The 23,028-nt window shown below is 39.7% G+C and overlaps 1 protein-coding gene across 1 annotated transcript in view; it reads left to right on the top strand.

The window, feature by feature from the left end:
• Window positions 1-1,828: 1,828 nt before the first annotated feature.
• Window positions 1,829-23,028, top strand: part of LOC118454758 (uncharacterized protein C14orf132) — a 33,071-nt gene continuing 11,871 nt past the window's right edge. The window contains exon 1 of the mRNA XM_035910964.2: window positions 1,829-2,213. Coding sequence (XP_035766857.1) covers window positions 2,187-2,213 — 27 coding nt within the window. The 5' untranslated portion in view covers window positions 1,829-2,186. The remainder of the gene's footprint in view (window positions 2,214-23,028) is intronic.

The raw sequence follows: 23,028 nt of genomic DNA, 5'->3' as shown, positions 1-23,028 counted from the left end.
TGCTGTATTTCTCTTAGAAAGGGCACATCACTGTCCTTGGATGATTAATTATCAACTTCAGAAAAACAACAGATAAAGTCTGGGTTGTCAAAATACTGTTAGATGCACTTGCACTTTAGTGTTACTCAAACACAGAAAGAGTTTTAGTATGCACACTGAAGAGCGGGGTCACCATTAAATTAATCAGTCCCAATACCCAAAGTAGAGCGTGCTAATTGGATCTTAGACGAGCCTCTCCAATGAATAATAGCAGCATCCTTTATTCTGCAGGCCTAGTTAATTCACCAGCATGTCATTAGTTTTTAGGTTGGAATTTTTCACCAGAGCCTTGCAGGGGAGCTCTGGGGAGAGGTGACACAGTCGCACATATTTGCAGCATCTCTACCTGTCAGTCTACAGATTCAGCACCACAGCTACACACCTGTTGTTGCTTCTGACTGACCAGGGCTGCAACATTTATACCACATAGCTTAAGTGTGTAATGCACTTTGCAATCATCACATGCATGTTGTATCTAATTTAAAATAATGGAGTTAAAACTTTCTGCTACAAAGGTTCAGGCTCTTATCAGAAAGGCTTTCTGTTAGTTTAGTTATGTTACTTTTGTTGCTCTTGTTCAAAAACTATATTTTTCTCCCCATAAGGTCACAAACAAAATTGGACAAGCAGCCGGTTGAATCTTATAAAAACTTGCCCACATTTAGACGAACTCCGAGTGTTATGCAGTGTTATTAGCAGAAGGCAGGAAGGAAATTATGATCGGCAAAATCCGTGAGCTGCATCTGAATTTCTCAGAGCTGCTCCTGAAGCCACTGATATCACTCTGGCCCCAGAAATGTTGTGGTGATGTGCCAGTATCAGCGGTTTGTCAGTGGCACCAGTCTTCGTTGGTGGAAATTCTCAGAACAGACTCTAGATCGAAGTGTCAAACATAAGGCTGGGGGTCCAGAATCGGCCCAGCAAAGACTCCAGTCTGGCCCACAATCTGGAAATTGCAAAGGACTGCATAGATTTTTAACTTCTAAGAGTATTTTGCAATTTATACTACACCTGAGTAAAGCAATAGATAAACAATTAAATGAAGCAAAAGTTCTTGTTTTCAATCAACTCAAGAAATATCTACTTGTCTGTAATTTTACACAGTTATCATGTAGAAAAACCGAGATGTACTGTAGAAGTTGCACTTGTTTTCCTCATATTAAGACTTTTCAGTCAAATATAGAAAAGGCAGTTTCACTGGTTTGGCCCAATTTAGAAAGAGTTTCACATCCCTGCTCTAGATTTTGTTCCCAAACACAGAGATGGTAAAGGGGTATTAAAAGACCCAGCTCTGGGAAAGGTGCTATTGTTATGTTGAAATCCAGATTTCTCTGAATTGAAGAGTGAATATATTTTATACATGCAATTCATCATTAAAGAACTCTTCAGTTCTTAAATAACAGTGCATATAAACCAAAAGAAAAAAAAAATAGCTATAGTTTCATAGTTTTAGATTCAATGATTGAAAAAACAAAAAAACATTTTCAATTGTTCTCCACAATGAAAGACTGGAACAATCTCCATGAAAAATGATAGCACTGAATGCTGTCTTTGTTAGGAAATACAGTCTCATTGTGGGAAAAGATTAAAATACTTTCCCCGCTTCCATTCATTTTTGATTTATGAAATAAAACAGAAGAAAATGAGTAAAAAAGAAAACGATTAAAAGGTAAAATATGAGAAAATGACGTACAACGCAGCTTGAAGAGACAAAGAAACAGCAGGGAGGCACAAAGAGAAAGAAGCATGACACACACACGAAGGGAGAGTGAGAGAGCGACAGAGACTGAGGATAGAGAGGGAGGACTTGCACCTCCTCCGTTTTATGTGGCAGTCCGGCTCCCCTGCCTCCTCCACGCTCTCACTCGCGCTGTCTCTCTCGCAGCCACATCTCTTCATTACCCCGTCTGCTTCGCCCCCTCCCCTTTTCCGCCTTCCTCGTTATCCCCCTTGATTTCTCCTCCTCATATTCTTTTCCACTCTTCATATTCGACATGCGCTTCACGTGAAGTCCACCTACCAACTTGCGGAGTCGGTGGATGTCGAGTAAACAAAAGCAGGCAAATGCTCTGACGGGGAATTAAAGAAAAGAAAACACGCACGTTCGCATCTTTCGTTGAGTGCCTTGGCTTGAACGGAGCAACAGTATGGATCTCTCATTCATGGCTGCACAGGTGAGACGCTTCGCCTCCAAACTGCTCAAATATATTTAGCTTGTCTGAACTTTTAAAAAATTATTATGAATGTATTTTGCCCGTGGATTTCAAGGGCGTGGCCGCGGAATAAGTTCATATCACGCTTTGACACTTTCCAATAATTGCAGTGTTTAAACATGGTTCAGTATGGATACCATCGCGTCTTTATGCGCGCATATCATTGTGTGAGGGCCAGTGGGACGTTGTTGCACTCCAGCATCACTCTAACAGTCTTCAAGTAAATAGTTTAGTTTCCTTCCTTATCCTTTCAAAGTTTATAGCTCGCAGGTTTTCTTTGCTTCATTTGTCACCATTAGGCGTTGAATGTCGTTGAGTTGCTGCACTTCTGTATGCTTTTGTGTCAGAGAATTCAAAATAATGAGAGCTCCAAATGTATATTTTAAGCTTTAACCACATCGTGGATGTGATACTCTTCTCCATTTCGTTTTATTTTTGGCATTTGAATTGCACCAGCTTCACTGGCCCAAATCATTTTTGTAATTCATGCAAATATGGTATTGCACTGCTTTGCATAATACGTGCTGAAGTGATTTTGGCTCCATGGAGGACATGTGCTATTGTGCATCTGTTTAGAACATGGGGTTTGTTTTGATATTCTCCCTGCCCTCCTCCTCCTTCTCCTCTCTCTCTCTCTCAGTGTCTGGCAGCTTGTGGTTTATCTGGTGCCATCTACTTTGCCATTCGTCGCACAACTACTATTAAAGGGTTCATTGCATTATTTTTTTTCTGCCAAGGGCTGTTCTTTGAGGCAAGATGAAGCCAAATGCTCCCAAATCTTTTTAAATCAAGGACCTCTAAATGGAAATGCATTGGAGCATGGACCCATCTGAGAATACGTTGTTGTTCACTATTACCTGATTTAAAGAGAAGCAAAGTAATACATTATGGAGAACATGGAAAGCTCACAAGTCAAAAGTGCAGATGCTGGAATTAGTTTTGTATTGTTTCTTCTTCATGCCAGGAAGAAAAACAATTTGTCACAAATGAAATTCTTGGCAAAGGTCCCCAAAATGGGTAATAGATACAAGTAATGTTTAGAGATGGATCAACTGATTAATTTATGAGATGAATACCAGACAACTAGCAATAGACAGCAACCTTTTCAATACATAGGGGGAAAAAAGAGTGAAAAAATGTAAATATTTGAGAAATATGCAATCACATGACACTTAATTACAAATTACTAGTACCTGGTTGGACTTTCGGTTGTTTTCAGAATTGCTTCAAACCTTCTTGGTATAGATTCAACAAGGTGCTTGAAACATTCCTGAGAGATTTTCGTCAATATTGACATGATGGCATCACACAGTTGCTGCAGATTTGCTGGCTGAACACCCATAATGTGGATCTGCCGTTCTACCCCATCCCACAGGTGCTTTATTGGATTGAGACCTGATCACCGTGGAAGCCATTTGAGAAAAGTAATCTCTATGTCATGTGCAAGAAACCAGTTCGAGATGATCTGAGCTTTGTGTTTATCCTTCTGGAAACAGCCACGAGAGGATGGGCACACCGTAGTTATAAATGGATGGACACGGTCAGCAAAAATACTCAGCTAGGCTGTAGCATTAAAAAAATGTTTTGTTGGAAAGAAGGAGCCAAAATTAACCAGGAAAAGATCCCCCACGCCATCACAGCACCACCAGGCTGAACTCTTCATACAAAGCAGGATGGATTCATGTCGTTTAAGCCAAATTCTGAGACGACAACACGAATCTTCTGTTGTTTAATTTTGATGAGCCCACGTAAACTACAGACTCTGCTGCTGCTCCATCTTCTTTAAGATTCAGTATTTTATGCATTCAGAGATGCTCGTTCTATACTTTGGCTGTAATGGGTGGTTATTTGAGTTATTGTTGCCTTCCTATCAGCTTGAAGCAGTCTGGCCATTCTCCTCTGTCCTTTGGAATCAACAAAGCACAGAGAACTGCTGCTCACAGGATATTTTCTCTTTTTCAGACCATTTTCTGTAACTCCTAGAGATGACTGAGTGTGAAGTTCCCACTAGATCAGCATTTGTGAAATACTCATACTACCGATGTCTGGCACCAACAACCACACCAAGTTAAATCACCCTCCTTCCCCATCCTGTTCTTGGTTTGAACTTCCACACGTCATTTAACCATGGCTACATACACTGAGCTGCTGCCATATGATTGGCTGATTAGATACTTGCTTTAATGAGCATAACATGAACGGGTTTATCTAAGTAAGTGGGCAGTGAGTGTATATTGTCCTTTGTCCTATTGTCTGTTAGTAATATATTATGGACAAAGAAAACATGTTTTTAAAGAGTAAAGGACAAAAGTGTGAAATACTTACACTGTAGGCAAAGCAATGAATCCAACAAAAGACTAACAGAATGTTAATATGTTTTATTATATGTATTTATCCTAGCGACCTAAACTCAGTTAGCAAAACAGCTTTTACAGCGCACCAGTAGATAATGCTCCAAGGATGTTTGGTAAGTAGATAAAACTTGTTTTTCAACATTTGCTTGATCGCACATCTGCCATATGTGTCTGTAACACCTTCAGTTCAATTAACATGTGAACACCAGCTTCAAATGGCCGATAAAGGAACTGCAGTTTTCGGCACTTGTGTTTATTTCATTTTGAATGAATGAATTGAATGAAATGGTGAAAAATCGTTTTATAGTCGATGCTTAGTAGTTAAGACAGCTGTGTATTACTAGCCCCACACCAGACTATTCCCCTTTAACTAATTTCAGCCCTAAAACAACAGTAAACAGATGACAAATGCTTTAAAGGGAATTTTGTATTTGGTACTAGAAAGGTGGCTTACTACTCGCTCTTGACTCTTTACCTCACACTTGCCATTTTTGAAGTTCACCTTTTTCAACATTCACGTACCTTCCCCCCAAAGAATGCAGCTCTCTCAGATCGGTAATGGCTAATTTAACTGAAGTGAAATTCATTCCTGTGCCCTGAGTCACTCTGTAATGGTGACTGTGAATGAAGTCAGGCAAATGTCCCTGGAGTTTTCAAGACTGACTTCACAATGGATGATTTTTTGCCCATCCATCTCAGTGTAGCTCTGCTGCCTGCAAATCACTGGACCTTCACCACCACTTTGTCTCTAAAAGATGACGGATGCTGCTAAAGCTGTTCTGGCCTAAAGATTGGAAATTATTTTAAAGAACTTTAACTCAGATGAGCAGATTTCTGATTTTCTCTATGTAGAAAATTGGTGGGTTTGAAGATGCACTGGTCATTATTGTTGTAGTATTTGAAAAGAGGAAATTGACCATAGAAACTGAGTAGCTTGCTTGTCATTCAGAAGAACCAATAACATGCACGGTGTGTACCATTACACAGAAACTGGTAGCATTACTGGCTATTGTTTTTCAGCATTTCTCACTCCTGTTTTTGTTAAAATGGTTTTGTATGTTATATGAGAAACATTGCTAAATAGCTCTTGACAGAACAATGTGTGCACTCTTGCGTTTGGTGAATGATTTGCATTTGGCAGCAATGCTTCGCTGGTTTGAAATGGAAAAAGGGTATACAGCATTAGCTTTAAAGTGGTGGCATCCTCGAGCATTGTGAAACATGGATTAATAGGCGACAATCACAGCAAAGCTTTTGAATGCTAAGCTGAGTGCGATTCGGCAGTTTGCGTTTTATCTATTCAATTAGACTGAACTGAGAAATGTTTCACACAGCTTCCCTTAGATCCCTGTGGATATCAAGATTAATTTTTGACATCCACATACTTATGAATTTCTTTTTTTCCCCAATACTGCTACTTTGATGTTAATTATATTGTGTATATCTTAGCATCTTGTTGAGGCTGTCACTGTTAGGTTATTTAACTGGCAGATGTTAAGGCATAAGAAAATGAATCATTGTGTTAGTAACTAATGTTGAGGTCAGCCCGAGACAAGCTTCGCAGACATCCTGGGCATTCTGCCAGTCTCAAACGTGCTTCAGCTGACAGATCTGCCACACAGGGCAGCAAAACCCTTAAGGGTCTGCCTATCCAGTGGAGGGTGTCCCAGTGGCCTTTGCCTTTTACTCATTTTTTAGCTCTTCATACATGCACTATAACCACCTCTGTCATATAGGGTTATATGTAATCCCCTGTCATGTCTATTTCTTTCGCTTTAAAATATTTTCATTACCTGGCCAAATTTATACCTAAGGATGGGCTGATTTGTCTCTTCATGGCAAGCCATCATGATTTCTCGTGAAATTATAGCCCCAAGTCATTCTACCTGACAGGCTTTGTACATCTCTTCTTGTGTTAAAGAGTACAGATGAGAGTGACAGGATGATGAAGTAAAGCGTTGTTGACAGCAGCAACAAGCAGACCTATGTATATAGACACAAAACCACTTTAGTTTACTTGCCAGGTGACATAAAAAGCAAGTGTTTAAAGCTGATAATTTAGAATTAGAAAGACATGCTGGAGATATAGCAAGACATATTTGCGCACCACCACCCCTGGATATTGAGCCAGATATAGAAATTCAAGTTGACTTATTCGCAAACTAGATTATTTTTCACTAAACACAATTTTGGAAATAGACACGAAGTGTAAATCTAGGCCATTTTTTCTCTTTTCTTTTTTTTTAAACCCAACTTCATAAAAAAATCGAGTTACATAATGATATTATCTCACTGTGAATTCTCCACGAACTGACTGCCCCTATTAAAAATCTCCTGCTTTCTATAGTCGTGGCTAATTTGAAGAGTGTAATAATGTCACGGCAGCCTTTTCATCTTGAAGAATTTATTTCCCCTCCGGTCCTCTTTTGTCTGCTTTTTCAGCAATTGCTTTTACATGAAAGCTGTAGTCCTGAGATAGTGAAAACTTGCAACAGACCCAGATTTTCATGTGTCTTCATATTTAGAGGCACACAGGTTGAATGCAAACAGTCAGCTTAAACAAATTACATAGAGCTGTTTGCATGGGGGGGGAGGGGGGGGGGAGGGGAACAATCAGTGCTTTAAATAGATGAAAAGCAGGTAATCGTGCTTTGATAGGTCTGTTTTCTATTCTGGTAGCTTATCAAGAAATGCAATTTGAAGGCAGGTCACTGATTTATTTTCCTTTATTGTCTTTTATGTCTGTACATGCAGTCATTTCTCATGTCTCTGGGTATAAAAAATGATAAATTCAAGGACACAGAGAGAGTGAAAAGGCAGTAAACAACATTAAAAAGTTGCTAATGACGAACTCTTATACAAACCCTTAAGAGATGTTGCCCTGCTTGACACGTCTCCATTAACAGATGGGTTGAAGGAGAGGTCGTGCTCTTCAATGCAGGGCCACTTCGTAGTTTACTCCCACTTGATGGATGCATGTAATACAGAATAGCGGGGGGGGGGGGGGGGGAAGCATTCAGTAGTACTGTGGGTTGGTTTTGTCGACTGCTTTTTATGCAGTCTTTCCTAGAATCAGAATGATACATTAATTATCTCATATTGAAGACAGAAAATGCTGAAAAGTCAGTAATGCTGCAGCAGGTGGTTAAATGGCCAGCTCCAGGTTCCCACCCTTTCTCTTTCTCTGATTTGGGCATAAACCACACTAGCAAAAATGCCACGAGTTTCCAATTCAGTTCCCACCTGGCTGGCACTTTGTTGTATGTTCATTCCCCTGCTTGCTCTCTCTCTTTTTATCTCCACCATCTTGATCAAATATCAAATAAAGCCATAAAAGTGCCAAAATGATATTAAAAGAAAGCATGCAAATGGGACCATCAAGTTCCTGACTAACAGGAAATTGCAAATCTCTGTTTTTGGCTCTCATTATTCTTGGAATGAAGCATGAAACTGCCTTCTAGTAGAATTCTTCAAACTAGGCAACAGTAAAGCACCTCCACCCAGTGGTATGACCAGTACATCTGTAATCATGTATTTGTGCAATAAAAAAAATAAAAATAAAAATATCTATTCACTAAGTCTTAATCTTGTATCCTGATTAGTAAGAGCTCACTACAGTGAAGTTATCCACAGGTGTAGTATTTCTCTCTTGGATGAAAGCTATGAATGTTATGAAACTATAGATTTTTGTTAGTGACTTTAGCCTTTGGGAATCTAAACCAGGAGTATGTAGCATTTGTTAAGCAATTCAATTCAATTCAATTTTATTTATATAGCGCCAAATCACAACAAATGTCGCCTCAAGGCGCTTCATAGATACAGAGAAAAGCCCAACAATCATATGACCCCCTATGAGCAAGCACTTTGGCGACAGTGGGAAGGAAAAACTCCCTTTTAACAGGAAGAAACCTCCGGCAGAACCAGGCTCAGGGAGGGGCGGCCATCTGCTGCGACCGGTTGGGGTGAGAGAAGGAAGACAGGATAAAGACATGCTGTGGAAGAGAGACAGAGATTAATAACAGATACGATTCAATACAGAGAGGTCTGTTAATACATAGTGAGTGAGAAAGGTGACTGGAAAGGAAAAACTCAATGCATCATGGGAATCCCCCGGCAGCCTACATCTATTGCAGCATAACTAAGGGAGGATTCAGGGTCACCTGGTCCAGCCCTAACTATATGCTTTAGCAAAAAGGAAAGTTTTAAGCCTAATCTTAAAAGTAGAGATAGTGTCTGTCTCCCGAATCCAAACTGGAAGCTGGTTCCACAGAAGAGGGGCCTGAAAACTGAAGGCTCTCCCTCCCATTCTACTTTTAAATACTCTAGGAACAACAAGTAGGCCTGCAGAGCGAGAGCGAAGTGCTCTAATAGGGTGATATGGTACTACAAGGTCATTAAGATAAGATGGGGCCTGATTATTTAAGACCTTGTATGTGAGGAGCAGGATTTTGAATTCAATTCTGGATTTAACAGGAAGCCAATGAAGGGAAGCCAAAACAGGAGAAATATGCTCTCTCTTTCTAGTCCCTGTCAGTACTCTTGCTGCAGCATTTTGGATTAACTGAAGGCTTTTCAGTGAGTTTTTTGGACATCCTGATAATAATGAATTGCAGTAGTCCAGCCTGGAAGTAATAAATGCATGAACTAGTTTTTCAGCGTCACTCTGAGACAGGATATTTCTAATTTTAGAGATGTTGCGCAAATGGAAGAACGCAGTCTTACATATTTGTTTAATATGTGCGTTGAAGGACATATCCTGGTCAAAAATGACTCCAAGGTTCCTCACAGTGTTACTGGAGACCAAGGTAATGCCATCCAGAGTAAGAATCTGGTTAGATACCAAATTTCTAAGCTTTTCAGCGCCGAGTACAATGACCTCAGTTTTATCTGAGTTGAGAAGCAGAAAGTTAGTGGCCATCCAAGTTTTTATGTCTTTAAGACATTCCTGCAGTTTAACTAATTGGTGTGTGTTATCTGGCTTCATGGACAGATAGAGCTGGGTGTCATCTGCATAGCAGTGAAAATGTATGCTATGTCTTCTAATGATGCTGCCTAGGGGAAGCATGTATAATGTAAACAGAATTGGTCCTAGCACTGAACCCTGTGGAACTCCATAATTAACCTCAGTGTGTGAAGAGGACTCTCCATTTACATGCACAAATTGGAGTCTATTAGATAGATATGATACAAACCACTGCAGTGCAATACCTGTAATACCTACAGCATGTTCTAATCGCTCTAATAGGATATTATGGTCAACAGTATCGAATGATGCACTAAGGTCAAGAAGGACAAGCACAGAGATGAGTCCACTGTCAGAGGCCATAAGAAGATCATTTGTAACCTTCACTAAAGCTGTTTCTGTGCTGTGATGAGCTCTGAAACCTGACTGAAACTCTTCAAATAAACCATTCCTCTGCAGATGATCTGTTAGCTGTTTGACAACTACTCTTTCAAGGATTTTTGATATGAAAGGAAGGTTGGAGATTGGCCTATAATTAGCTAAGACTGCTGGGTCTAGAGATGGCTTTTTGAGTAAAGGTTTAACTGCAGCCACCTTGAAGGCCTGTGGTACATAGCCGATTATTAGAGATAGGTTGATCATATATAAGATCGAAGAATTAATCAATGGCAGAACTTCTTTGAGCAGTTTTGTAGGAATGGGGTCTAAAAGACACGTTGATGGTTTGGAGGAAGTAATTATTGAAGTTAACTCAGAAAGATCGATTGGAAAAAAAGAGTCTAACTTAACATCAATGGAACTACAAGTAGCTGTAGATAATATTACATCTGTGGGATGATTATTGGTATTTTTTTCTCTAATGATAAAAATTTTATTTGTGAAGAAGTTCATGAAGTCATCACTAGTTAACGTTAAAGGGATGGTTGGCTCAAAAGAGCTCTGGCTTTTTGTCAGCCTGGCTACAGTGCTGAAGAGAAACCTGGGGTTGTTCTTATTTTCTTCAATCAGTGACGAATAGTAAGCTGTTCTGGCTTTGCGGAGGGCTTTCTTATAAAGCAACAAACTATTTCTCCAGGCTAAATGATGATCCTCTAAATTTGTGACACGCCATTTCCTCTCCAGATTACGAGTCGTCTGCTTGAGGGTACGTGTTTGAGAATTATACCACGGGGTCATGTACTTCTGATTAGAGACCTTAGTTTTCACTGGAGCTACAGTATCCAGAGTCGTACGTAGTGAGGAGGTGAAATTATTAACAAGATAATCGACCTCTGTTGGGGTAGCGTTCAGATAGCTGCTCTGCTCTGTGTTGGTACAGGGCATTGACGATGATAACAGTAGCTGGATTATATTCTTAAACTTAGTTACAGCGCTTTCAGAAAGACATCTACTTTGATAAAGTCCACTCTCCACTGCTGCGTAATCAATTATTGTAAATGTAAATGTTATCAAGAAATGATCAGACAGGAGAGGGTTTTCAGGAAACACTGTTAAATGTTCAGTTTCTATGCCATATGTTAAAACCAGATCTAGAGTGTGATTAAAGTGGTGGGTGGGTTCTTTTACATTTTGAGAGAAACCAATTGAGTCTAACAACAGATTGAATGCCATGTTGAGGCTGTCATTTTTAGCATCTACATGGATGTTAAAATCACCCACAATAATTATTTTATCTGAGCTCAGAACTAAATCAGATATAAAGTCTGAGAAATCAGACAGAAACTCTGTGTAAGGCCCAGGTGGACGATAGATGATAACAAGTAAGACTGGTTTCTGAGTTACACAGCTGGGGTGGATAATGTTAAGCATCAGGCTTTCAAATGAATTAAAAGTCTGTCTTGGTCTTTCATTAATTAATAGACTGGTGTGAAAAATTGCTGCCACACCGCCCCCTCGACCTGTGCTTCGAGATTTCTGGTAGTTAGAATGACTCGGGGGTGTTGATTCATTTAAGCTAACATAATCATCCTGCTGCAACCAGGTTTCTGTAAGGCAGAGTAAATCAATTTGTTGATCATTTATTAAGTCATGTACTAACAGAGACTTGGAAGAGAGAGACCTAATATTTAATAATCCACATTTCACTGTTTTACTCTTTGGTTCAGATGTGGATACTGTATTGTTCTTTCTTTGTAAATGTTTAAGTTGTTTGTTGCTGGTTTTTAGTTTGTTTTTTGTCTTTTTGGAAGCAGACACAGTCTCTATGGAGATGGGTTTTTGGGGGGGTAGCAGGAGGAGAGAAGCTGCAGAGAGGCGTGTAAGACTGCAACTCTGCTTCCTGGTCCCAACTCTGGATAGTCATGTTTTGAGGGGTTTAATAAATTTGTCCATATTTCTAGAAATGAGAGCTGCTCCATCCAAAGTGGGATGGATGCCATCTCTCCTAACAAGACCAGGTTTCCTCCAGAAGGTTTGCCAATTATCTATGAAGCCCACATTGTTTCTGGGACACCACTCAGACAGCCAGCAATTTAAGGAGAACATGCGGCTAAACATGTCACTCCTGGTCTGATTGGGGAGGGGACCAGAGAAAACTACAGAGTCCGACATTGTTTTGGCAAAGTTGCACACCGATTCAATATTGATTTTAGTGACCTCCGATTGGCGTAACCGGGTGTCATTACTGCCGACGTGAATTATGATTTTATTGAATTTACGTTTACCCTTAGCCAGCAGTTTTAAATTTCCTTCAATGTCACCTGCTCTGGCCCCTGGAAGACAATTGACTATGGTTGCCGGTGTCTCTAGCTTCACATGTCTGAGAACAGAATCACCAATTACCAGAGTTTGACCCCCAGCGGGTGTGTCACCGAGTGGGGAAAAACGGTTAGACACATGAACGGGTTGGTGGTGTACCTGGGGCTTCTGTTTAGGACTACGCTTCCTCCTCACCGTTACCCAGCCTTTCCCCAGCTGCTTGGGGTCTGCCGGGGAACAGCTAGCGGGGCCTACGCTATCTTCGGCTGCACCAGCTACAGGGGCCTGGCTAGCTAAGGGTGAGTGCAAGGTGCGAAGCCGAGTCTCCAGATCAGTAATCCTGGCCTCCAGAGCTGCAAATATGCTACATTTGTTACAGATATCATTACCGCTAAAGGAGGCCGAGGAGTAACTAAACATCTGACACAATGAGCAAGAAAGTGCAGAAGGGACAGGTGAAGTAGCCATGGTGCTAACGGGTCGGCTACGAGCTAAGCTAGCGAAACAGTACAGAGACAGTGAGTGAATACTTTGGCTATAAATTAGGTAGTGAGTACACAGAAAGTGTGCTTCGGATGAAGCACGTGAAGATTATACTGTGAAAAAAAGAATGTATTTAGAAGTTGTTTAATTAAACTGCTAAGCAAATAAGCTACTCAGAAACACCACTGTGTTTGAGCAGGAACAGGAAGTGATACTATACCACAGAGCGAGCGAACACCAAGTGACAGCGCCACCGACAGGAACAGCCAAGTGTCCAGACAGACAGTGCCTGCAGAAATCTCTGTGGCCACGCATGGTTAATTAGAGGATGCTAGCTCCAATCCCCCTGTGAGCCTAAATTGGAAGGAGTGGATTAAAATGGATGGATGAATAGTGCCTTAAATTCTGCTGAGCTCTAAATTTAACGAGAGGATGCTAGAACACAGCCCATCTACTGCAGATGCAGTAACTAACATTTCAATCATTTCAGAACAGCAACATTTCAAAACAAACCAGCATTTTTACTGCATACTGGAGTCCAGTTCCCCTTGTTTTTCCCTGATCATGAATCTCTGCCCTTTTAGGAAAGAAGCCTTAAGGTAAAATATGGTCAGGAGAAAGAGCAATGGTTCCTCATCCCCTTTTGTGTGCTCAATCTTCACTGGAGCAGGTGTGATTTATTGACCACCGAGCAAAAGTTGGGAAGAGATGGAGATGGAATAGCAATACCTGCCAGCACATTGCTGTTAGTCCATATGCTCAAAGCTTTTTTTATTGTGTGACACTCAAATAATAATAATAATCATCTGACATACAAGTTTTGTTTTGGTGTCACAGGTGGGATCAAAAATTATTTAGCTAGTGGATTTAATATTGTAATACATTAAGAGGCAACACGTTCTCACTCCCAAAGCGTAACATTTTACACTATGGCCTGTATTTGTATAGCGCTTTACTAGTCCCTAAGGACCCCAAAGTGCTTCACACAACCAGTCATCCACCCATTCACACACTGGATGAAACACACTGGTGCACCCCAGGATGGCTGTGGCTACAATGTAGCTTGCCATTGTAGCCACAGCCACCCTGGGGCGCACTGACAGAGGCGAGGCTGCCGGACACTGGCGCCATCGGGCCCTCTGACCACCACCAGTAGGCAACGGGTGAAGTGTCTTGCCCAAGGACACAACAATCGAGACTGTCTAAGCCGGGGCTCGAACCGGCAACCTTCCGATTACAAGGCGAACTCCCAACTCTTGAGGCACAATCGCCCCAAGGTGACAAATCGTAGGTATGTTACGCCTTTGGCCACCCAACACGTCCCTATATTACGAGTTCGGAAAAATGAGGAAACATGAGAACCGTTTGGAATGAATCTACACCTGTACATTTATTTTACTTAAATCGCTTTGGAAAACACTATCTAACGCAGTTAAGGTGGTGGTTAACGTTAGGGATAAGGTTATAGTTAGGGTTTGGGCTAGAATACATGGCTGAACGTGTGTTACTGCAGGAGCGTCATTCTATTCGATTTCATGCACAATCCGGTGTGTAGCATAGGAACGCAGACGGTCACCGTTTGCGTTCCCATGGAACACCTCGTGACATGACAAATTGTCGGTATATTACGCGTCGGGAGTGAGAAGGGGGTGTAAGAGGGGAAAGATCATGTTAAACTGATCTTAAATTGATCTTGAGTTGCTGAGGACTAGGGTCGTATCATGTCCCATAGTCCCAGAAAGTTGGATTTGTTCATGTGGAATTTTCAGATGAAATCAACATGTTTGACCCTGCAGAAGTTAACTTTAGAAGCCTGAAATCAATCAGAAGACCCACACTCCAAAAACAGGGGTGTGGGTCTTTCTATTTCAAGTAATGCCATATGTTTTTAAGTTATAAATTTGACTTCGCTATAGCCAAAAGCATACGAGTCAGCAGTAAAATGCATCCAGTGGTTGAAATTTTCTCGTAAAAGATCTCTTTCAGTAGATGGAAAGTCAAACTAGAGATTTTTAATGGGATCTTCCAAATTCTTGTCACCAGAGGGACAAACATGTATTTGGCTAAGCTTATGGAAGGCTTACTATCTTGAAAATTCCTCAGATTTTGATTTATAAGTCTATCAATGTTATCAAACAAAATTTAGCCAAGTGAGACCAGATAATTGATGGATGTAGCAACAGTAACCAAGGGAGTCAGGGCTAAATGAACTGTCAATAACTGTCATATTACAACACATAATTTCTCAATTTCACCTTGCCATCTTATTTTACAACATGTTTGCACTGTAATAGCAAATGTCTCCCAGCTGTTTTGCACCTAAAATGAGTGGCTGCATATTGAAAGAAGTCCTGGGGTGAATGAAAGGGAGACTTGATGGACTGTGACAGCCAAGTATGAAGTAATAACATCTTTCCCTGATAGACCTATGCCAAATGTTTCTTATAGTGTGCTGCTTTTGATATTCTGCAAGCATCAATTATACATTTTGGCATGAATAATCTATTCCCCCTAGATAATTGCAAAGTAGCTTCATCAGCCTGTATTGATGTGTTTTAAATAAAAATTAAGCTACAATTTAGGGTAAAACTTTGAAGAGTAGTGCCTCGGCCTGCTGTTTGAAAATGAGCTTCAAGCTGATGCTCCAGCCGTTAAAACGCACATCTGCATTCAGCTCATGAGCAGTTTTTTTTTTGATGAAAAGGAAACACGATTGGAAATTGTGGAGAGTTAAACAGTGAGTGGTTGTTCTGCTTTGGTGAATGGTGAATGGCAGAAGCTGATTACACACTATTAGTGAGGAAGCAGTGATGAATTATGATTGTAGTTAAACATCGCCACGGCTGCTGTAATATATCGGTATCATTATGCACTTTTGGAATCATTAGTATGCTAAAGGCAGTATAAGTGGGTCGTGAGTCTCCAACATGGCGTCTGTAGTTTTCCAGGAAAAGCCAGTTAAATTGTTTACATCTCCACAGTTTAAGTTAATTACCCGCTCGCAGCTTTTCCACAACTTATGTCAGCTGTTACTCTTTCCAAACTTTAAAACCTTACTGGCTTCAAACAATGCCTCCATAATAATACCAACAACAAAATCCTGCTTCTTGATTTGATCTCTTTCACTGGGCCTTACTCTTTGAGTGTGACCTTGGGTTTGTTCAAAGAAAGCAGCCCTAAGGCGAGTGACAAAGTGTACAAAGAGGCCTTCCCCTCCCTCCATTTCCCTCTTATTCAACTCCTCTTCAATCTGCAAAGGAGTTTAGGTTGTATAGCACACAATATTACTTCACTGCTCACGAATACTGCTGCCTTAGGTCTTCCTTTAGATTGGCTTCTAAGGCAACAGCTGACAGTCTCTGTTGTAGCTCTAGCCACAACTCAAGAACAGGCTGCTGACTGTATTTCATATGAAAACATATGATACCTCTCCCATTACAACCCTGGTTGTATTTTAGTACTAGCAGGGCCTCCACTGTCCTTGTGATGTTTTATATAAAGTAAATCTGGCTGCGACCTTCCCTTTCTGGGCACATGCAACTTTAATGCCCAGGTAATGAATCAGGCACTTACAGTATGTAAGCTGTATTACATATGGAAGTCATTTGGCATCTCTGCTGGTATGCTTGATTTGTGGAGAAGTACACTAAGTTTGCATTTTTTTTCCCCTTTTAACATTGAATTTTTTATGACGCCTTCAAGGAGTTGTGAATCAGTTTGTGGCAAGTGTTTGAACCTTCTCTTAGCAGGTGTTTTGATACATTTGAACTTTATACCTCTGTGTTGGAATCAACAGTTTCAGACCTAAGCTTACACCAAACTAAGAAGTGTCACATTATTTTACCTATTTTACTCTAGCCAAAATAAGTAAATGGATAGTGAGGATATTTATATTGGAACATGTAGTGCATACACCATATCAGGTTAGGCTTACGGCTATGCTTTAAGCATAGCATAGGCCCTGAAGGGTCAAAGCTGTGCAGTCTTATACTTTACTGTCGCTCATACTTGTCATTAAGAAGCGATGATATTGTTTGTTGCTGCAGTTACTGATTTCACACCTGGGTCCCGCTCACTTGCAGCCTGTACATATTCTGTGTCTCACCACCCACTCACTATTGCTCCCTGTCATTTGTATACATCTCAGAGTGCGAAAGTCAGAAATTATTTATTTATAATGATGACTGATGGATAGAAGGTCCAGAGACATAAATGCAAGGCTTTCGTGTGCATACGTGGGAATTTTAATAAGAGCAAACAGAGAGGCACCACTGTAATGTAACTAGGCCAACATGGCACACACATGACAAATGTATGACATCCACCCACAGGGAAAATAACCATTCATAAATGCTGATGCCAACCTACAACAGTCTATAGGTTATACACTGTACTATACCAGTGTAGGCATAAGTGTTCTCACTGGATTTATCCGCTGGGCTGCCGACAACATACACACTGAAGAAACATTGTCCTCATAGCTTAATTTTGCATGGATAATGAAATAATGCTTGCTTTTTGTTGTTTACTACAACATACAGCAAACTAAAAAGGCTCAAGCGTCAAATAAATATGACTGACCACTTTTTGCTCTGCCAACACCAAGCCCCAAGGACAAAATAATGATAATAAAAAATACATTTTCACTTTGTACTTCAGATCCACTTAAGTAAAGGTCAACCAAAACTCATTCACTTTGCAGATCACTATGCGCCATGAGGCCACACTGACATAAACAGGGAAATCTAATTTTGGAGACTTTACAGCAAGTCCTGCAGCACTTTGTGGAGCCTTCTGTGTTTATTCTTGTGTTTGTTCACAGAACCCCTGTGGCCACTCTTTTTTACACCCACATAATCTATTTTGATTAAATATATAAAAATATCAATATCAGCTGGCAGGTTTATGTTTTTTTTTTGTTTTTTTTTTAAAAAGCATAACACTGAGACTGTCATTGCAGAGAAAAGCATAAAATGTCTTTTGGCTTTAGTAGCCACCCATGGATACATTTAAATGGACTGGATATTATTAAGATGCTTTTCTTTTTTCTTTAATGTGTAGGGTTAATGTTAAAAAGAGGCATGTTTAAATCCTTTTTACACCTAAAGAAGCATTGATGCCTTAACCTCACCAAAGAGCCCCTGATCACCAAAGCAAACAGCATTAATAATAACACCACAAAAGCACATCCCTGTTAATACGAGCAGCATAACCAGTTTAGTTGTGTTCAGAGCAGCACTTGCATTATGGATGGGCCTCTGCATCCTGTAATTGCATCCCCCAAGGCTGAATTCTATGGATACACTTTGACTATAAGTTACACTAATTCATACAATATTGGTAATGAAAAATGTAAACACCCATGTCACTAGTTTTAAAGCACGACCCTTGTTGAAAATTGCAAAACAAATGGAAATGTGTTGAGCGCTCACAGTCAGCTATCCTAGTGTGCTTCTTTCCTGCTTTGCCTTGAAGACAGGTATTTTTGGAGTTTTGTAACTACAATTTTTTATCAGTGTGCAATATGTGTATGGTTGTAATTACTGGAAAAGAATCGACAAGTAAACGAATAATTGTAAAATAGCAAAGTGACTTGAGGCAAGTGGCCCCTGTCAAAGTTGGTTCCCCGTCCACTTCATATGGTCTGCTGCCAACCCTGATTCAGAGGTTAGGGATATTTTGCTGGAAAGCATCCATTACACTAGCAATACAATACAAAAATGCCTTCCCAGCAGGAAAAAGGAAACTAAACCATCCATCCATCTTCTTCTTTTGCAGCATCATTTCCCTCCACCCGCTACAGGGTCAATGAGGGAGGCTGTGGTCTATCCCAGCTGTAACAGGGCAAAAGGCAGAGAAGCTGGAGTACCCGGAGAGAACTCTTACAGGCAGGAGAAAAACACACAAACTCTACATAGGAAGGCTCTAGCATGGCTTTGAACCTACGGTCTGCTTCCTGTGTGGCAGCAGTGCTAACTAAAGTCAAATCAATTTGATCAAAAAACAAATGTTTATTGCTCTTGACTTGCGTACTGTGTTTGCAGTTAATCTTGAGGAAATCAAAGTACTATTTATTGTGTAACAGATGGATCACTTTTCTAGTGCTTTTTGACAACCATTCGTACCTCTTACATTATCCACCTCATCAGTTTTGTCATTTTATCTTAAATTCATACATACATGAAAAGAATATATGGAAAAATTTGAAAAACACATAGCACAGAGATGACTTTACATTTGCAGTTTACATTTGACAGGAAGTGTTGGTTCGTAATGCTCTGCAAACCTGAGGGCTGCTGTGACGCAACACGTGTGCACACAAGTGGATTACTGTAATGGGAAGGTAGGGAATGTTTGCTCTGATAACCCACGTTTAAATCACATTATTATGTCATACACATACACAAGCAGTATTTATACCAGCAGCCATGCGGATGTTGATTTATATTAATGCTGCATATTCACAAACAAAGAGAGAAGTTCTCTTAATCTGGCTTAAAAAAAATCCTACTGCCTTTAGGTCACATGTCCCAGTAGCTTTACCTTACAGTAAGAATAAACAAATCAAGTTGCTGTTGTTATAAATATTTATAATTTTAAATTTTAAATAAATATATCATGGTGTGGGATGAAAATAGATCATCTTAGCTGTGAATTACAGAAATTAATAAGACAGGTCATTAAGTAGAGAGATGCATAGTGCATACAAATTATCCAGAGATGTTTCAAAATGCATCCATTTCTCTTCAGGGATATACAGTGATACACGTAACACACAAATTGCACGAATAGCATATGAGGCTGCAGAATTCAAATGTTACTACTGACGAATAAATTATAGACAAACATACAAACCAATAGCCATGCTTCTATTCAGGCACTGGTGATCGGTCCTAGAGAGGTACAATCGTGATTGGAGATGAACTCACCAAGACAGAAATAATTTTGTTTGGGGAAGCCAAATGTGTACAATAGTGCCATTTGTCTTTTAGCTTCTTACCGTCACCCCGTGTGATTTCTGACTGTGCATTAAAATGTGAAAAGCAGATTACGAAAGAAGACAAGCTTATTTCAACAAAGTATCCTCAGTAAGGTGAAGGAGTACCTCCCGCCACATGACTTCCAGAGAGTAAGTCACACTTTTATTATCTCTTCCTTAGACTATAGTAATTCTTTATATCTTGCCTCTGATCAGTCGTTACTTTGTCACCTGCAGGCTGTAGAAAATGCAGCAGCTCACCTTTTGACAGGAAAGGAACTGCGTGATCACATTACACCTACATTCCAGCTCATTTCAGGGTCCAGTTTAAAATTTTATTACTTGTTTTTAAGAGTCTCTGTGGTTTTGGCCCAACCTTATTTAATTGAACGTTAGCAACCTTACACTCTTACGGAGCACTGAGGTCTGCAAGCCAACTGCTTTTGTACATTGCTAGGCTCAAAAGCAATGAAGAGAAAGCCTTTTTAGTAGCAGCTCCTCTGGAGCAATTCCAAGTAGAGATACCCAGTCTTTCATCCATTGTAAAGCACTATTAAAAACCTACTTATTCTCACTTGCTTTCAATTCTAGCTGAGCAGGGTACCCTGGCTTTTATTATGCACAATCTTATTTACTTTGTTTAATTTTATGATTTTTTGTGTAAATGTGTTGTATATTTAGTTCCTCTTATGTTCAATATAGTGTTGTTTTAAATGTGCTATAGAACTAAACACAAATATATTTAAGAAATCTTTTTAAAAAAATGGTTAAAACTACAAATTACTGAATGAATTCATGTTTCATTTTTAGACCACAAGTTGAGGCTGGCATAATATTTAACCACCAAAACATTTTTTTCTGTTCAGGAATAAATATCTGTAATTTGCCAGCTTAATCAAAAATAATAATGAGGTTTACCGATTTACAAAAAAGCAGTAAAGTCAATGATTATGGAGGAGCTTGCATACACTGGTGGATTAGCCTCAACAGAAACATTTAAAAAATGATTTTGGTAATTAGCAGCACTGCTAATTTAGTGCAGCTGTGGCTCAAATCTTTCATTGGGTGGTGATCTAATAAATTAAGCACTGTATATGTACATAAAGATTTGTAAATACAGTGAGATGATAGTGTAGAGTGTGAGTCAGTAGAATCCTTGAGGAGATAACTTTTCCGCCTATATAAGATGAGTGACTCCCATTCCCATGTCACTGAAGCCTCTGGGATTCAGGAGGAAGAAGATATGAGACCAGCAATGACAAGGTCAGAGCAGTCAGTGACTGAGGGAGGAAAAAGATGTCAGGAAGAGCTCTGGCATCCAGACCTCATTGAACCATGACCTGGAGGCGTTGAGTGTGCAGGTGTGCACAGATTCTCAGCTTTTTAGGATTTTAAAGTGAGAAAAGTGACATGAGGTGAAATTGAAGATGAATTATTCATGAATCCTCACAAACGCTTGCTGTAATTCTGTTAATATTGTTGCTGCAACAATATTACCATTATTACTGTCGCAAATGAAATTTAGTCGTAATGAGAGTCTTTTACAAGCTCAAGCAGAGGAAGTGAGATTCTCAAATTAGCCTGCAGAGCAGATGACAATATTGTCATTGTAACCACTGTTGGATAATTTCACCTCATTGTTTGTGTAACATTAGACATTAGATTAGTCTCCTTAAACAGCAAACCTCTCTTTGGGAAGATTTGCCTTTGCAGTACAATGTGTGTGTATATAACACAGACGGGAGACAGAAGTGTGCATGATATGAAATGCGAGATTTTTATTTGAATACTGCAATTTGCACATCATTATTGATAATTACAATGATATCTACCTTGATATAATTTACAAATGCAGTAGTCTTAAGGTACGTAGGCATGTGGAGGAGAATGTGGTTCCTTGAATCACTGACCCTGAGATTGCTTAAAGGAGAGCTACTCGTCATTTCAATAGCTGAAAAGATGATTCTTCATCTTATTGCCAACTGCTTTGTACTTCAGATAATGAAGTAGATGTGGGTCTTTCTGCTTGGCCTGTATATTAAGAGTAAGAGCAATGAAGAGCCTGCCCTGCAGCACATCGCCTCAAGCCTTAGTCTTACATGAGCGGGCACTCAATTCAGCACTTTCGTCTCTGCGCTTGGTTTCTCTGTAGTGAATGAGCAGCTACAGTGAATGAGCAGACATGGATGGAGATGTAGCTGTGGCTGACAGCAGCAACATATGCAGCAAGTGCATGGTCTTTTCTAATCTCTCACAAGTGCTCCTTATATACACATTCAACCTGTTTGCCCTGATACTTACCAGTAAAGTTTGAGAATGAAAACCAGATCACTCTATGTACTGAACTTTATAGATTTTACTGAGAGTGGGAAATAGAATAAACTCTGTCCTTAAAATCTCAAATGCAAATTCAGTTTAACTCTTCTAGTAGTGTATTTCTAAATTTGACCATAATAAAGATTGTTTAATCCTGTAAATGAGCCCAGATGTTTGTTTGTTTTTGAGGGTACAGGTCTCTACTCGTTATTTGCTAAAGAGTGTCTCTGAGATGGGTTTATGGTTTGCATCTTTTTTTTTAGAAGACTGAAAATATGACTGAAATGAGTTAAGGCACAAATAAAAACCCTGTAAAAAGTCATGAAAGTAGATTTGCTTTGAGATTTGACTTATGAGTTTACTTTTATGATCCTACTGCCTTCATTTGCCTCATATGGTTTTGTAGAAAAGGGTAGCAAGTTAATCAGCATTTATTGTGTCCATATATTGTGACAACCTTGCTTGTACCTGCCAAATGCAGATGCAACAGCTCCACATGGTTCATCATCTGAATTATACAAAGAAATATAATAATGTTCCAGATATTTTTCAGCTTACACAGCTCATACAAACATAACAAAGCTAACAAATTTTAATGAGTGAGTATTTTATTTGTATGTTACTAATTAGCAAGTATCTGCCCACATTCGGTGCACAATGGACATTGTGCACATAGTGGGTGTGTCAGTAATTAGTATACCACATCTGCAGAATTGGATTACTTGTACCTCCAAAAACAAAGGTAGCAGTAGCTAAAATTTTTTACACAGATACATGGATATTGATTAATTTATTTAAGAAAATAAATCTAAAAACCAAAACACTTTTGAAAGACTTGCCTGCTTTATTTGTAAAATGAAGTTAATGATCCAGCTCAAAATTCTTTGTGTAAAGGCAGGAACACAGCATCTCAGGCAGTTATAGACTTTGAGGAATAATGGGATGATTTGAAAAGTCTGAATGCTTGCATCAATAACAATTAAG

This window comes from Neolamprologus brichardi, chromosome 19 (assembly GCF_056152115.1).
Source record: "Neolamprologus brichardi isolate AB-2024 chromosome 19, ASM5615211v1, whole genome shotgun sequence".
Lineage (NCBI taxonomy): Eukaryota > Metazoa > Chordata > Actinopteri > Cichliformes > Cichlidae > Neolamprologus > Neolamprologus brichardi.
The sequence above is the reverse complement of the archived record's forward strand: the minus strand, read 5'-3'. Positions and strand labels throughout refer to the sequence as shown.